A 15,628-nucleotide genomic window follows, 5' to 3' on the forward strand; every position below is an offset into this window, starting at 1 on the left:
CCTCATTCCCCTCAGCCTGCTTATGGATGCATGTATGTATGTATTTATATGTTATTTCTATACTCTGTTCCAAAAGGTAGTGGATTGGAGTACATGGTCAAAGACGAGCAAGTCAACGAGAAAGAGGAGATTGAGTTGGGTTGAGGAAGATTAATGCATTGTGATGTGTAGTGTTCTTTGAAGTGGTGAGTTTTCAACTCTTTCCTGAACTGGAGCAGCATTCGGGCAGGCCAGAAGGATAGGGAGATGTTCAAGAACCTGGGTGCAGAGATGGAAACTTAGTTTGCTGCAATCAGCCTTTTCTCCACTGAGTCTACCCGGTTTACTCTTAGCCTACCTGCTGTCCAGCTCCGGTGCCTGGACACTGATGTACTCTTAACAGACCACAGATCTCCAGTATATCGGAGTAGACAGCAAGCCCTCTTCCATCCTCCCCCAACCAGGTTAGGAAAGCAGATATCAATGCTACCAAGGAAGTTGAAATGAGACCAAGGCAAAAAACTGTAGTCTCTTCTTTTCCAGTGTAAAACTATGGGCCTTATTTGAGTATGCGTGATGGAGTATTCCTTCAAAACTTGACGGTTATCTTGTCTGACGTAAGTGTCATAGTCTATAATGCATTTGGAATAAGGCTGCTGGGCCATCTGCTAGTGCTTCAACTCTAAATAAGGCCATACATTCTAAATAATTCACCTCCATTTCACCTCACTGCCAGACTTACCAGATGAACTACCTGATACCAACGTCACTGCAGCTGATAGCCCACTGCAGCAACTTCAGAGAAATGCTGCTAAATCCCTTTGGAGGATAAGAGACAGCTGACACATGTACAAGGAGGTCAAGGGCACAACTTGCCACCAACTACGGATGGCTTCACCGGGTCAGGAGTGGAATGAGCCAAATCAAGAGGTGTCAGGAGAGAGTTACAAAGTAGGAAAGAACAAGAACCAAGGGAATTCTACTAACAGAGGAGGCAGGAATGTGACCAAGTTCAATGCAAATTCTAAATATCTAAGCAGTTAAGACAGGAAGGCGGGACTAGTCAAAACGAGCATTCTAACACATTTGAATCTTGCACTGAGGAAGTTGCTGAGAAACTGCCTTTCTGTAATTGTGCCTTTTTATAGGCTTTTCTCTAAGTGCTTATTAATGTTTGGCACACTGGCTGGGTGTGTGAGGGAGAGGTAGGAGCCTCCAATATTAGAGCAGTGTTTACACTCCTGCGGCTTCCAGCTGTTTGCATTTCCTTATTTTTCCTGGAACCCCTTGCTCTATGAACTGCCGTCCTACACAATGAACACAGGATCCATGGTCCCTACTTCAACTGTTGCAATCTATTGATGCCAACTCTTCTCTTGTGGCCAGGTTGTCTTGCTGAGTGGGTTTGCACTGCCTGCAATGAACGGGGGCCTGTTGGTATGATGAGTATAATGGCGCAGTTTTAACACCTGCCCTCTTTTCTCCTTGTCTGCCCATTTACCCCCAAATATGCCCTCTATCCCCTAGACCTGCCCACTTTTCCATCAGCGTACCCCATCTCCTCTCGAGTCAACCTGCTCTGCCCACAGTATTTCAACTTCCACCCTGAGAATCACTAAAGAGACGAAGAGAAAAGAGATTCCCAGGTTGCCACAAGGCATGCTAGTAGTGATATCTGGCACCTGGGTGAACAATAATGTCGCTCCCTTTCATGAACTCATTATGTGTAATGCATCCTCTGTGGCCGATTGCGATCTTCTGCCTTCTGTCCTTCAGACCCACTGTGCTTTTATAAACATAAAACTGGACTTTAAACTTTGACTATATTGAAGGGATTATCAAGTGCAATTTCAGGCATGGCATGGCTCTATTGAAGATTGTCGGGTGCTCTGAACGTGTGGCATGTTGGTTCCCCCCTCATGCCACATACCGTGACACGGTGGGTGTGAAGTAATTACTTATCAGTGAATTCTGGTCTCAGGGGCTCATACAGATATCTACCACATAATTCTGCATGTTCGCCTGGCTCCTCTACTACCTCATGTTCTGAGTAGTTCACATGGCTCTAGGAAAATGACAAGGAATAGACTGAGGAAAATCTTTCATTCACTTGGTGAATTGCTTAGCTTCATTTCTTTGCTGCCAGCACTGACTCGTAGGTTTCTGCAAAGATGTTTCAAGGCATGGGCAAAGTGGGCAATTGCACAGGGTCACCACCTTCTGAGAAACCCCTATGTAAAGTGGGTTGGACTGTAAATATGCCTGCTAAATGATATTGCTCATAAAACAACAGCTTTCTTTTCTAATTTGACAGCCAATCATATTTAGCGGACACTTAGTGACGGATTTGCTAAGGGTTTAGCCTCACCTCTCCTTTACTTATACACATTTCCCAGTTTCGTATTTTCGCTTTACACCACGTTTCTCATTCTACCCCTCACCCCTCTCTCCACCTTTCTCTCACTATTCTCTATACCTAAACCTTTTTTATTCCTCTTCTCACCTTGCATTTCTTTGGTTTTCCTCAATTCTCTTTGTCTACATCTACCTCTTGCTGCCCGTACATCGCTCTAATTCACAACTTTTTCAGCCTCATCTCTCTCTCCCTATCTCACCCCTGAGAGTACTGTACTCCTCTGCATCTCTACTTTTCCTTCTCCCTATCTGTAGTTATCATTGCCACACTCTAAAACTGAATCCATCTCACCTACTCTGTTTCCTTCCCTATTTCACACATCTTTCTACATCATCTGTATTTCTACCCATTCCTTTCCCGCCTACTTCACGTTTCTTTCTATACTCTTCTCTTTATGTTCCTGTCCATCTGTTGTATCTTGCCATACCCCATTTCTCTTAATCAGTAGTGTCACAGGTAAATGCCTAGACAGAGAAGTGCACAATTGTAAAGAAGGAGAGGAACACGACAGGAAAAGAGAAATTACGACAACGTTATTAGATTTCACTTAATGAAATGAAAATCCTTAGAGCAGAGCCGTGATTCTTACTGTTGCAGCAACAACACCAGTAGGGAAGGTGGTTATTTTTGTGATTATGTATACTAGGAAACTAAACATACTTTTTAAGCTCTATGTCTTACTTCAGTGGTCTAGTGCATAAAATGAAAGATCTAACAGTTCACCCATAGCTTTTTCCCTGCAATGGGAGTAGCGAGCTAGTTGGACACTGCATTACATCTAAAATGTGCTGTTGCAAATAACAAAATATCTAGATACAAATTCGAAAAGAAATGGCTGAAACAAAAGTTTCTTCAAGCTTTTTTGTGATACTATTAAGCTACTAGACACCAAGCAGCTTGAGTCTTTGGCTGCTTTTGCATACCCTTGCTTCTGAAGGTTTAACATATATTTCAATATTGTTTGTCACTACAAGGGCTGGAATGAGCCGAAAAGAGGTAATAGATTCAAAGTGTCTCCAAACAGGGGACCCAAAATATATATTGTCAAGGGCCCACAAATTCCTAAGATGCCACTAAGTTTTTGGCTCTTAGAGTTTATTGCACTCAGCTAAGAGTTTATAATAAGCTTGTATGGTTCCTCTGCAATTTCGAGGCACAGACACAGGGGCTCTGATTCACAAAGAGCCTCTGGTCTCGGACGGAGGATCCACAGTCGTGGTACACAACTGTTGATCCTCCGCCTGAGTGTGGAGGCTCTTTGAATCAGGGCCAGGATCTTCTCCTTGCCGTTCATTGCAACTCCTGTACTGCACTCGCCCTGCTTCATGGTGATGTGTTGAGGACCTTGTGGCTGGCTGTGTGGCCTCTGCACATTAGAGGGGACTATGAATGATCAGGATCACTGCAAAACACTACCCCAGTCTGGGCTCACATTTGCTGAATTCATGTTCATCCACACTGATCAAAGCAACCCAGTTTTTTCTTCCCTTCTCTCTCCATGTGCAGTGTACATCTGAGCCTCCCGTTTATGAACCAGCCAACCATGCCATCCTGGTTACTCCAGACTTCTTTGTAAGACGTCTTTTCATTTTGACTTCCTTGGTACTGCATGGTGAGAAAAATCTGAGCCCACAGAAGCAAGTGGACAAAGTTCAATTTTATTTATTTATGATTATGGAACTCGGAGGAGGTCCATATAAATCACAAAACCATCAACTTATAAAAAAGATTTTGTTTTGCAATAAAATAGACACAAACATATTCCTCCCCAACAAGAGATCAGTGGCTCCTAAACTGAATTAGACGATCAAAGGGTTTTCAGTTGACAACACAGCAGCATAACATGGACAAGATATTTAAGTGTCCTTCGTGCCATTAGCGCAAGAGTTAGGAAATAAACAAAATAAGATAGTTTATATAGCATGAAATACCTTTAGAGAATTAAAGATAAAATCGCCCACATAAAACAAGTATCAGCATCTACATCCTACATATCTGATGCACTTTAATATAGATTTAAAAAACACGTAAAAAAAAAAATTCATATGACAGAACATTTCGCTAGGGGTCATAAAGAGATTCTAATACTGCTGAGGTAGAGAGGATAGATAGCTGTAAACATATTGGTCTCATCGATTTCCATTGGCATTATAACAAGGATGGACAGATAAATAATACTTGATTAACATCTTGGAGACCGTTATTGCACGGATTACAGATCAGTGATAACCCATACCATTTTGCCAGTAAAGGATTTAGAGGGAGGATACCCTGCCTCTATAGTAACTAAAAACAGAGCACACCAGGTGGCATGTTCCATGAAATGTAATCCTGTACTTTATTTATCAAGTAGGAGTCAATAGTCGGATGGTTACCATTCTTTAAAGTGCAACTTCTCTATCCCTAGAGGCAAAGCCTTGCAGGAAATGGCCAACTTTGTTTAAAATAGTCCTGTTCTTCAAAGGGTAACACTGCCTTCATTAAAGGGTAAAAACATTCTTAAAAGAAGTGTATCTTGCTTTGGAACAAACCCCTGCATATCTCACCTGACCCAGTGCATGCGCTGGCCTGGCGAGACATTTAGTGAGGGCTCAAAAAAATGCTGCCATGGCTGGCCTAGCGCTTGCGTTCACGCAAGCGTGCATGCGCGCAGTCACCATGTCTTTCACGGGTCATTAAGCGTGTGGACGCTATAGCTGCTTTCACTTTTGCAGCCGCGCGCCCACTCGCTCCGCCTTGTTTAGACTGGCTCCACTTTCGGATTGAAGGGAAAGATGGTGCGTGCTCATTCTGTTTTCACTTTCCCAATAACCACGTGCTCTTTCGGTACACTTGTTGGATACCCCCTCTCCTCAATGGTTTGTTTCACTTCCGCAACAGCATTGTTTTATTTAGCTTTGGAGATGGAACGCTTATATGACTGCAAGGAAAAGCATAGCAAGTTGTATGACAAATGCTGAAATTCAAGCTAGAGGTTTATTTCATTTTACAAAGTACTTTTTGCACATTGACGTGGCGTCGCAAGTGTGCACTGGCCATAGTGCAAGAAAGGAAAAGCTTACCTGCCCCAACTGTTATTTAGTTAGTAAAACACAGCAATAACTAGAGCTCAGTTGGGCCATCGGGTCTCTGGGCCACGGTGCCAGTCACCCAGTTAGACCATTTATAGATAACCAGGGCTTTAAGTGGGCCGGGTCTTGCCGGTGCTCAGCACCGGCAGTTATAAAAAGCAAGTGCCGAGAGGGGTCCCTATCGAGCTCTCCAGTTTTGCCCTCACCCTCAGGAATGATAAAAAAAATTCAACTCTACAGCAGTGCCACCCTTCACCGCCTTTGATGTAACTTTAAATAGACTCGTTATAGTACTTTAACGCTCTCACCATTTCTGAACTGAAGCATTTTCAATATTAAATACAACAAAACCATAGTTGTTGCTTATTTATCTTACGCAACTAACAAGCACTGACAAAGCCAATAGTACTGGCTTGTTGTAGGTGTAATGTTGCTTCTTGTATTATATATCTGGATGCAATGATAGAAGCAGCAAAATACCAGTCGCGCGGGACAATGAGCTAAGCACAGATGTTCAGTGGACGTGTTTTAAGCCACGCCCTTAATTACATTGGTTAAGGACCTTTGAGAGACCCCCTCGCTCACACACACTCAAGGGCATATTAACAAGGAACAGGAAAAATTAACGCTAAGGGAGCTTAGCGTTAATTTTTTTAACGCCCGCTATCGCTGGATAATATCGCCTAGTTATTGCGTTATTACCAACGCTAACCGCCTAGGCGATAAAAAATCCAGCGATAGCGGCATTTTGGGAGGTTATCGCTGGTAATGCGCCGATAAACTACAAGGATAGGGATATCCTTGTTGATAGCCCATGGTGGACTTAGCCATGTAATCCACCTCCCATTGGATTACATGTCTAAGTCTGAAAATTAGCAGACGTAAAAAAGCAGCGTTAACCGTGGTTAGCACTGCTTTTTTTGTCTCTAACAGGGTTAGCGTGAAGCTTGATAATAGGAGAAATGTCGCTTAGCGACATTTCTCCTAATATTTTGCTCTGGAACGCCCACTTTGCATCTCATTAGAGATGCAAAGGGAAGCGTAGTGAAAAAGGGTGCTAACATGCGATGTTGCACGTTAGCACCCTGTTGTTGATAGGGCGATATTTTTATCAAGAGATAAAGCCCTTGTTAATATGCCCCACAGTTTTTTCAACCCACTTAGAGCCCTGTAGATAGCTACGCACACGTTGACGCCACTCCCAAAAACTTCATGTTCAGATGGGTACAGAAAGCAAACATCGCCAAGCTTGTGATGGGAAAGCAGGGGTAGCTTTTGTTCAGACTCGCTGTTGCGCACCTTCAGGACGAATACTTGTATATATTTTGGGGGGGGGGTCCGGTTTTCACGGGACACGCCAACAACTCAGCTCGAACTTGCCGACACATTCCACAAGAGCAGAGTTTCCTCAAGTGTTGTCATTCGCAGCGCGGGTGAGACGTGTCTCTCTAGTGTGGGGCCCTGCCTGTGTTCCCCTCTTTCGTTTACTTTTTGCCGCTCATGCCCCCTCCCCACCCGGCTGTATTGTTTCAGCAGCCCGTTCTTTCCGCACCCCCTCCGGCCCCCCCATATCCAATGACTGTGAATGGATTCTCTCTGCACAGTGTTTCCAGCCACATCATCCAGGGCACGGGCAGCTCTTGCTGTTCCCACAGGCTAGTCCAACCTGTGCCTACAATAAAGTTCCACCAGGAGCCAGCATCAGCTGCTACTCCCCTCTGTCTGGTGTTTCTCAGCTCAGTAACAGTCTCTTATCACAAAGAACGTAGCTCACACAGAGAGTCTGCTTTAAACATCCCATTCCGTAATACATACTGCTACAAACGCCGGATCGCTTTCTGTTTTGCCATGACATGCTGCTAAGGGACAGTCTTTGCGATGGTTGTCTCCTGCTATGAAATGGGGGGGCGGACTGGGAAGAAAACAGACTTCTGTGGCGAGTAGAAATGACCAGCAGAATGCCACAGCAGGATGGAAGTCTGTGCACTTTCAAGCACGCATCGCAGATCTTCGGTCCTTTATTCCTGCGTATTGCACCATACGAAACCCTGCTGTCACATTTCGGCCTTCACATGATTTTTGGGGAGTATTCAGTAGTTGTATTTAGCTTGCAGTGTCCATGTTGTACCAGTTATTGTTATGTGCGAGACAACGTAACAGCACATAGGTGCACAGATGAGCATCCCTATGATACGCCTCAGCACACCCAATGTTTTCCGCTCCTCACCCAATTTTTCTTTCTCCGCACTCTGTTTATTACAAAAACTCTTTTGCGCTTTTTTTCTTTTCAAGGGGCTCTCTGCAGAGCACCATTCATTGTTGAGCATTATTCGATATATTTCAGGCTTTACAGTGCCACTTCTGATGGCAACCTTTATCCATGGTTTAGTTGATAGAGATCAGGGTGTGTATAATATTCCCACTACCACAGGTAGAGTAATCTCACAGTTACACGCACATACATTCATCATACGCTAGGGCCCATTTCACTAACATACGCTCAAATACTCTACCAGCAATAAACCTGTGGAAAGAAAACTCCTAGTCACCCTGCATCTATATCGAGGTCGATAAGACCTGGTTATTATGACTGTCCATAAACATAATCTATACAACCTATACAGTAATAATCAAAATATGATACTCAATAATTGACAAGAAATAATATCCAACACCATGTTCAAATTATATTGCTTTATCTAAAATTAGTCAAAAAGGAAATCAATCAGAATAAATCATTTTCTCATAGTTACCTATTCTAGCTAAATGTCAGAACGGGTCAGGACAAGTCTCTCGGTAAAGTCTCTCAAGACGAAGTCCTTTCAGCATCAATCCTCAGCAACGCAGATTCGGTACGCGGCAAAGGCAAATGGCAAGTGGCAAGTGGCAAAATGGCAAGAACCCTCTCTAGGCTAACAATTCTTATACTAATTTGAACAAAAGAAAGATACATAGAAATGTTGTAATGTCCGCTGGACCGCTGAGCAGAGCGAGAAGGAAAGGATGTAACATCGCTACATTTGAAAATCTCCGCTCAGGAAAAATCACAAAATAAAGACTACGGAACAGGAACCAAGAAACATAAATGTATCTTGTTAGTTCTACTTCTCCTCGGCAATGAGACCATAGTTCAGAGTCTTTCTCTAAGGCTCCTTTGTTTCCCAAGGCTGCCAAGGACGTTCCATTTCACTTGGAGATTACCCAGGCTGCTGCTGTCCTCACGGAAAATTTTTAACAAGGCAAGCAAGGACTGTGGTCAGCTGACTTCAGGACCATATTCAGCAGGGCTCTCTCCCATCACGGTTTTCTACTTTCAAATCGAGGCCAGGCTTACAAAATCGGCCATCTTTATCTAGGCCACCATAGGCCACAATAGACCATCTTAATTAAAAGAAACAAAAACAACGTTACCACAGCATAGTGATTAAACAGTGCTAATCCCACTAATACCCTTATGTGTATGTATCTATCTAGCACTTGCAACATAGAAAAGCATTAATTCGAAAAGCGTTTTGTGCTCAAAAATAAACAGCACATAGCAACGTTTAAACATGAAAACACGCACGTTATTATTAAACAGCACATTTATGCGTACCCACGTGTAACTCTCTCTTATTAGGACAAACGGATTGATTAATATAAACACACTTGCACAAGACAAATAATTAATTATTAGTAATTAATAAATTAATATGACAAATAGACATGCCAGAGCTTCAAAAACCAACGAATTTTCAAACAGAAAACTCTGCTCCAGCATAGTCACAAGGTGTCTTTGGCATAGAATCATTCATTTAAGTGTGAGTAATCATATTTTTACTCCTGTGTTCAAAAAATGCCTAACACTACCCTTTGATAAGCCTAAACTGCTTGTCCATACTACCACAAACAAGCATTGGCATAGCCAATAGGTCTCGCCTTTGGGAACTTATAAGTGTTTAGCCGTGCAACAGTTGATGTTGTTGCACCAAGGATATTGTGCTGCATAACTAAATACTTATAAGGTCCCAAAAGCGAGACCTATTGGCTATGCCAATGCTTGTTAAACTGGTTTTCAGCTTTGCACCACGCTCAAATGGGCACATTATTTCCTTAGTAATGCAGCACAATCTTAAAGCAAATTAATCTTACATTGTGCACCTAGATATGTCTTCTGCAATCGCAATGCCTGGTTGTGACAGACATCATTGCCATTCCATGCATAATAAAAAAATGCCTTTCGTCAGGAGATGTAAATGCAGCACACTGAACAGCAAATAAACTGTGACCTGAGAGCCAGCGTGATCCACTGCATGCTTTTATATTGTAAGGTTTTAATTTACCAACAATAAAGTTTTTACCCAGTGCTTAATTTGTAATTTGCACTGCTCGCTTTGTGTCGTGCATCATGTTTCATGAGTATTAGTGCAATTCTGCCTTATCCAACAGCCACCAGATAGTCTACTAGCCTGCTAGACATGTAGCCAGACAATCTGCAGAGCTTGATAGTACATTGAACATTTAAAGATAGCCAAAGTACCTGAATTTAACAGCTATATAGAGACTGAACAACAAATAGGATAATTTTTCCAGAGTTAAACCTTGTGTACACTATGTTCTAGATGCAGCATTTATTCACAGATTCACTGATTTAAAATTAGTCAGAGATCGACTGTCCAACTAAAAATGCAGTCACATATGACCATGATCTCTGGAGACAATATTAAGTCAAAAGTATACGCAAAAGCAAAACAATTACTATATTCGGCTCTACAAGATCTAAAATGAACCAACTAAACAGCCAATCCCAAATAAAACATTAAACTCAACACTATTCATGTTCTCATTCAGAAATAGGAATACTTAAAGCCTTTGTTCTTTTAAACATCCAAACATTAGCGGAAATAAAAATGGAATTGGGTATTTATAGAATAACCCATATGCACCCAAAAGTTTTACAAATATACAAATCTGATTGGGTGCCAGAGCATTGTCTCCTCTGGCCCATTTTGAGTTTGCAAACCCAAGAATTTCTGTGTGTTTTTATGATAAAATTGCAACCTGTGCTGGAGGCCAACCACCACTGGTTGGCTGCAGGCCAGGCCTGTGCCCAAGTCCAGCAGGTGGACAACCTGGGCAGTGGATGTGCCCCAAGGCCTGGCCTTCGAAGAGACCCTGAGCACAAACCCACAATATGGTCATTGACTAAGCTCATCTGTAGTGCACCAAGTTAATTTCTAATTTGGTTCAGGATTTGCTAATCACACACAAAAAAATATATATGTTTTTTTAAAAAAATATTTATTTTGGTGCCTGGGGCGGCCCTTGAATGCAAGGTAGGGTCACCCTCTCTCATTATACCCTTTCTGTTTTAACTGTTCACAGTGCAATGCCCAGATCAGCTTGTTAGGTAGTAACAGCTGCAACATAAATTCTTCTGTGATGGTCAGCCAATCAGAACGTGATGGATTTGTGAATATGCTGTCAGATTTGTAAATCTGCAATGGATGTTGGGAGAAGAAGCTCCTATGTTGACTGGAATAACTTACTGTTTGTAATTCTATTTCTAAATCCTCCATGATGTCAGAAATCCACAGATGATTCATTAATTCGTGGTCTTGATATCTCAAATGTTTTGGCCTTTCAAGTCCACCTGATACATTGCTGTAGTGTTAATTACTCAAAGACTCCTGCACTGATTTAAACTAGACCAAGTAAAGGCTCTTCCACGAGTAACGTTCTAGCTTCATTCCAAGTTTGATGCAATTCCACTCAGTGTTTTTGACTCTACTGGAGTGCAAATATCTATCTGGGAGTGAAAATGTGAAATGTCACTATTTTGAAAACCCAGTTTTATTCCCTTCCACCTGATGGATCTGCATCAAATTTGCTATGTCAACCCCAATTGAAACTAACCTTTTATTCATCAGTGTTGTGCAAATTTGTTCAACCGAATGAAAGTTATTGGCAAAACAAAAATAGCATTTCAATAGAAACTCTGATCTCTCCATAAATACAGAGTCACTATCACTGACTGTAATACATATTCTGTTTAAAGGACTAACACCCACTAATCGTTGGCAGGTGTCCCCTATCCACTAATCCCTAATCAACCCCATTTTCTGTGTAGCCTTCGAAAACAGAAAAATCGAAGGTGTAAAAATAGGGGACAGTGACTCGTTATGTATTTTTACACAACGTGGGAGACTGTATGAACTAAATAATTGCCTGCAATTTATGTTTCTTACAGGTGTGCTCTGATGTCAGAATGCACCTGAAATATGAAAATGATGTCGCAAGTCACTTGCATAAAGTTATTACAAACCACCTGTGATGTTAACATGTCTCCGTTTATTGCTTGCAGCAACTTCTTTTAGTGCTCCCCTCCCTCCCTTCTTGTGTCATGAACCTCCCTTCTTAGAGGGATGGGCACTCCCAGTTAGGTCTCCTTAGATCCACAGGGCTAAGGCATGTGTCACCCCTTTCAGAGAAAAGGAGAGCAGGCAGGTGTCTCTCATTCTTCTCTAGTACAACATAGGGTGATCCAGAATGTTATGAGTCAGACAACTTTAAACTGCAGGAGTATATTAGGCAGGACCCACACCCCAGTCCCCAATAATGGTATAAATAAACAGTAGATGATATTTGACAATGGTGGATTAAAATGTTATGGCAATTATAATAGTCATCTCATTTTTTTAAAACACAATGATGATTACAAAAACCCAAATAATTGTATATTACACATCCCTGCTTCCACTAATAGATCAGGGTAATCCGTGCCTTACACGTAAATATGCTATCAGCCTCATGGTTATTATACAGGCTAAACTATTATGAACCCTCCCTGCCATTTGTATACCAAGCCATGTAACTATCCACACACACCTCAGAAAGCTGCCTGGCACGCAGCCAGCTAGTGGCACCCCTTCATGCTCCGCTAGCAATCTTCATGTGTGCCCTCCCAAATTTCTGGGTCTTTTTATACGCTTCTCTCAGTCTCCAGAGATTATAAGGGGACGTTTCTGTGAAACTCCATTGAAGGCAAGCAATGGTAACTCATTCTCCTCCCTTTCGAGGATAGCTGCTCTTGCAGTGCTAATCACTACTCACAGTCCTCTGTGTATGGAAAATTGATTTCTGTTGTGTTTATGTAATTTTCGTTGGCACAACTAATGCCAACCTGCAGCAAAAATAATGGCAATCATACACACACTGCTATCTATCACGTTTTAGAATAATAGTTTTCTAGGGCAAACGCCATTTAAGTACACACCGGAAATAGTTAGTGCTCCTCAGATTACTTACACACGGGCTTGGCTTTCATGCAGCACGAATGAATTACCAGAAAAATCCTGACCACACACACCACTGCAACCTCACCCATAAATCAAGGGAGCTCTGTCAAACCGTTGAAGTGCTCCCAGACTCTGGCCTGGCAACACCTCTTCCCCACTATCTGTCTCACTGCAGTTTTCAAACGAGGCCCTGCTCAAACATGCCTGATGAGAAAGATTCAATTCACATGATTCTTTGGAATGTATCCATCATTAAGGCAACCCTGAGGCCCTCAATCCACCACCAGCGGCAACTGCAGATAGCACACAGAACAACCACTGGGAGCACTTCAGGAAAAACAACGCAGTTGCAAAGGTGGAAGCATGACTTGGTCAATGAATAGCTCATCCTTAATATAAATGCTCATTTGAAGGTCTTGAGTTTTAATCCTTGTAAGAATGACTTCATGTTTCATATTGGTCTGTGAAAGTCCTTTTAATTTCAATATCTGTAATCGTATTATTTTCAGAGGTTTTTTTAACAATACAATGTTATTGTTTCACATCGTGGGCACAGCTCCTCTGGTTTGACACAATGTTCTGTTTCCACAATGCATTCTGAGAGTTGTAGTTTTACAAGAGACAACTATAAATCAAAGATTGCAAAGAAAAAAAACACAACTAAATGAACAAACACCTTACCTAGGAGAATGAGTGCTCATTTCGGGAAGCTACGGAAGTAAAAAAATACACTTATTAACTCGAGTAATATATCCCAGTCGTACATTAAAAGGATATTCAAAGCCACCTCAATGTTCCTCGACTCATAAAAGCTCTGAACCTGCAGCCTCATGTCACTATGTGGTCACAGACCTCAACGACTTGCAATAAATATCCTTCATGGGCAATTCAGGGTATATTATCCCATATCACATATTTACATTGTTGTCAATTATCCTGCAAGTGCAGCTAGCAACGATCACTGATTGGACATAGAATGCCTAGGTTTTGTGTAACTTTCTTGAATAAATTGTCCATAAAACAATGGGCAATGGTGAAGGTCAGAGGATTTTCACAAATTTCAGGTTGGGTTTACCACATTCACCATACAATTTGCAACATATATTGATTTAAGCGAAATATATTTTTCTAGCTCAAATGAAATAAAATCAATGTTACTGCCAGATTATATACCTGTGTGTGTATATCATGAAGAAACACAATTAAAATCAAGTTTTAGGTACAATTTGAAAGCAAAGCTGCTGAAATTAGCTGGCTATGATTAGCTGGATTAATTATTTCGTCTTGCTAGCCAACAATGTGCATGCTCAATTTAAAGTCTTCAGTGCCAGGGCACTCTATGGCATTTTGTGCGCTATACAAAACCTATAATCAAATCAAATCTGAACAAACACTTACTCGCTCCATAACACTTCGCTCATGATCTCACACATGTTCATAATGTCATAAATGACATCAGAGGAGATACCATCAATAACATCACTGGTGAATTTTATTTCACTTCAATATTGACTTAACTATGAATACACAATTGTTTGTTTGCCTATGTTTTTTATTTGCTGATGTGTTGTTAGGGACTACATTTTATTGTTATCGATTTTACCTCACAACAATGTTGTTTTATGTACTCTAATAATGTAAGCATTATTTATGTTAATATAATGCTAAAAATTTGTCTCATTTTACAGCAATATACAATTTTGAGGCTGCGGCAGCACAACAGCTTTCACTTCAGATCGGTGATGTTGTATACATAACGGAATCATGTGAAGGTAAAATACTCAACTAACTCCTTTATTTGTTATTTGTTTTTTCTAATTCTAATTTATACTCTTTATTGTCAAGTCTTCTGATGTTAAGCATTTTAAGCATTTTTAACTTCATATCTACATAATCCCGGTGTATATGTGTAGTGGTCCAACATTTGTTATGTAGTCTCTGTGGGTTTTCAAGTGAGTTTTTGTTTGAACAGTTGGGTCACTTTGGAATAATGACAAGATTGTAGAATTGTGGCAGGCAGTCACCTGTGAGACAAGAGAACATAATTGGGAATTAGCTCCGTGTGAAGAGTACAAAATAAAGAAACAAGACACCAAAACGTAATCGAGTAAAGGACATTATTATTATATTGAAAAACACCAGGGCAACCAAATATTCAAACATTGAACATAGAACCTTGTTCAATGAATAAGAAGTATATTTTACAATACTTAACATTTTAAAAATGTAGAAGATATCAACATATAATGTACTAACATGAAACGTTTTTTGTAATATAAGTATGTGACAGAAGCAAACACTCAGAGGTAGAATTCTGAAAATGACGTACATGAGAAGGATTGCTTGCCGAAGCAATGTACTACAAAGGGCATGGAAAGAAATGAATGAGACAGAACCAGAAATCAGCTTATTCGTGGATGCCCTCCCTTTAGGGTTACGGGAACAAAATTGTGTAAATCGTACCTACCAACTGCAGGAATCCCAAAGAAGAAAAAGGCAAATAGTATAATGAAAAGGAAGCCATCCATCACCTGGTACTCTGCCAGAAATGATCATCATTAGCTAATTATTAGATAAGCCAAGAAAAAATACCAACTGAAATAAAGAGATTACTACATGCAAATCTACCTCCTGAGATCCCTTCTACCAACAAAGAGTTGCCATACAAATGCAGACGGTTGCTGTAAAGTTCACAGGCATCATTTTAAACCATCAGACCTACGAATCTGTAGTGACAGAAAATCCCTTGTAAATGAGAATATCAGATGTGAGCTAATGGATGTGTGAAGTTCGATTAAATAACTAAATGAAGAGCCGGTTTTCATGGTTTGATTCTTTATCCATGAAATATAATTACATCTAGATTACTGTGTTATGGACCACTG

General features: G+C 41.0%; 1 protein-coding gene across 1 annotated transcript in view; it reads left to right on the forward strand.

The window, feature by feature from the left end:
- Positions 1–15,628, forward strand: part of DOCK2 (dedicator of cytokinesis 2) — a 1,824,799-nt gene that overhangs the window by 143,762 nt on the left and 1,665,409 nt on the right. The window contains exon 2 of the mRNA XM_085617853.1: positions 14,432–14,515. Within this exon, the coding sequence (XP_085473979.1) occupies positions 14,432–14,515 (84 nt within the window). The remainder of the gene's footprint in view (positions 1–14,431; positions 14,516–15,628) is intronic.

The sequence above is a fragment of the Triturus cristatus genome, chromosome 7 (assembly GCF_964204655.1).
Source record: "Triturus cristatus chromosome 7, aTriCri1.1, whole genome shotgun sequence".
NCBI classification, from domain to species: Eukaryota; Metazoa; Chordata; class Amphibia; order Caudata; family Salamandridae; genus Triturus; species Triturus cristatus.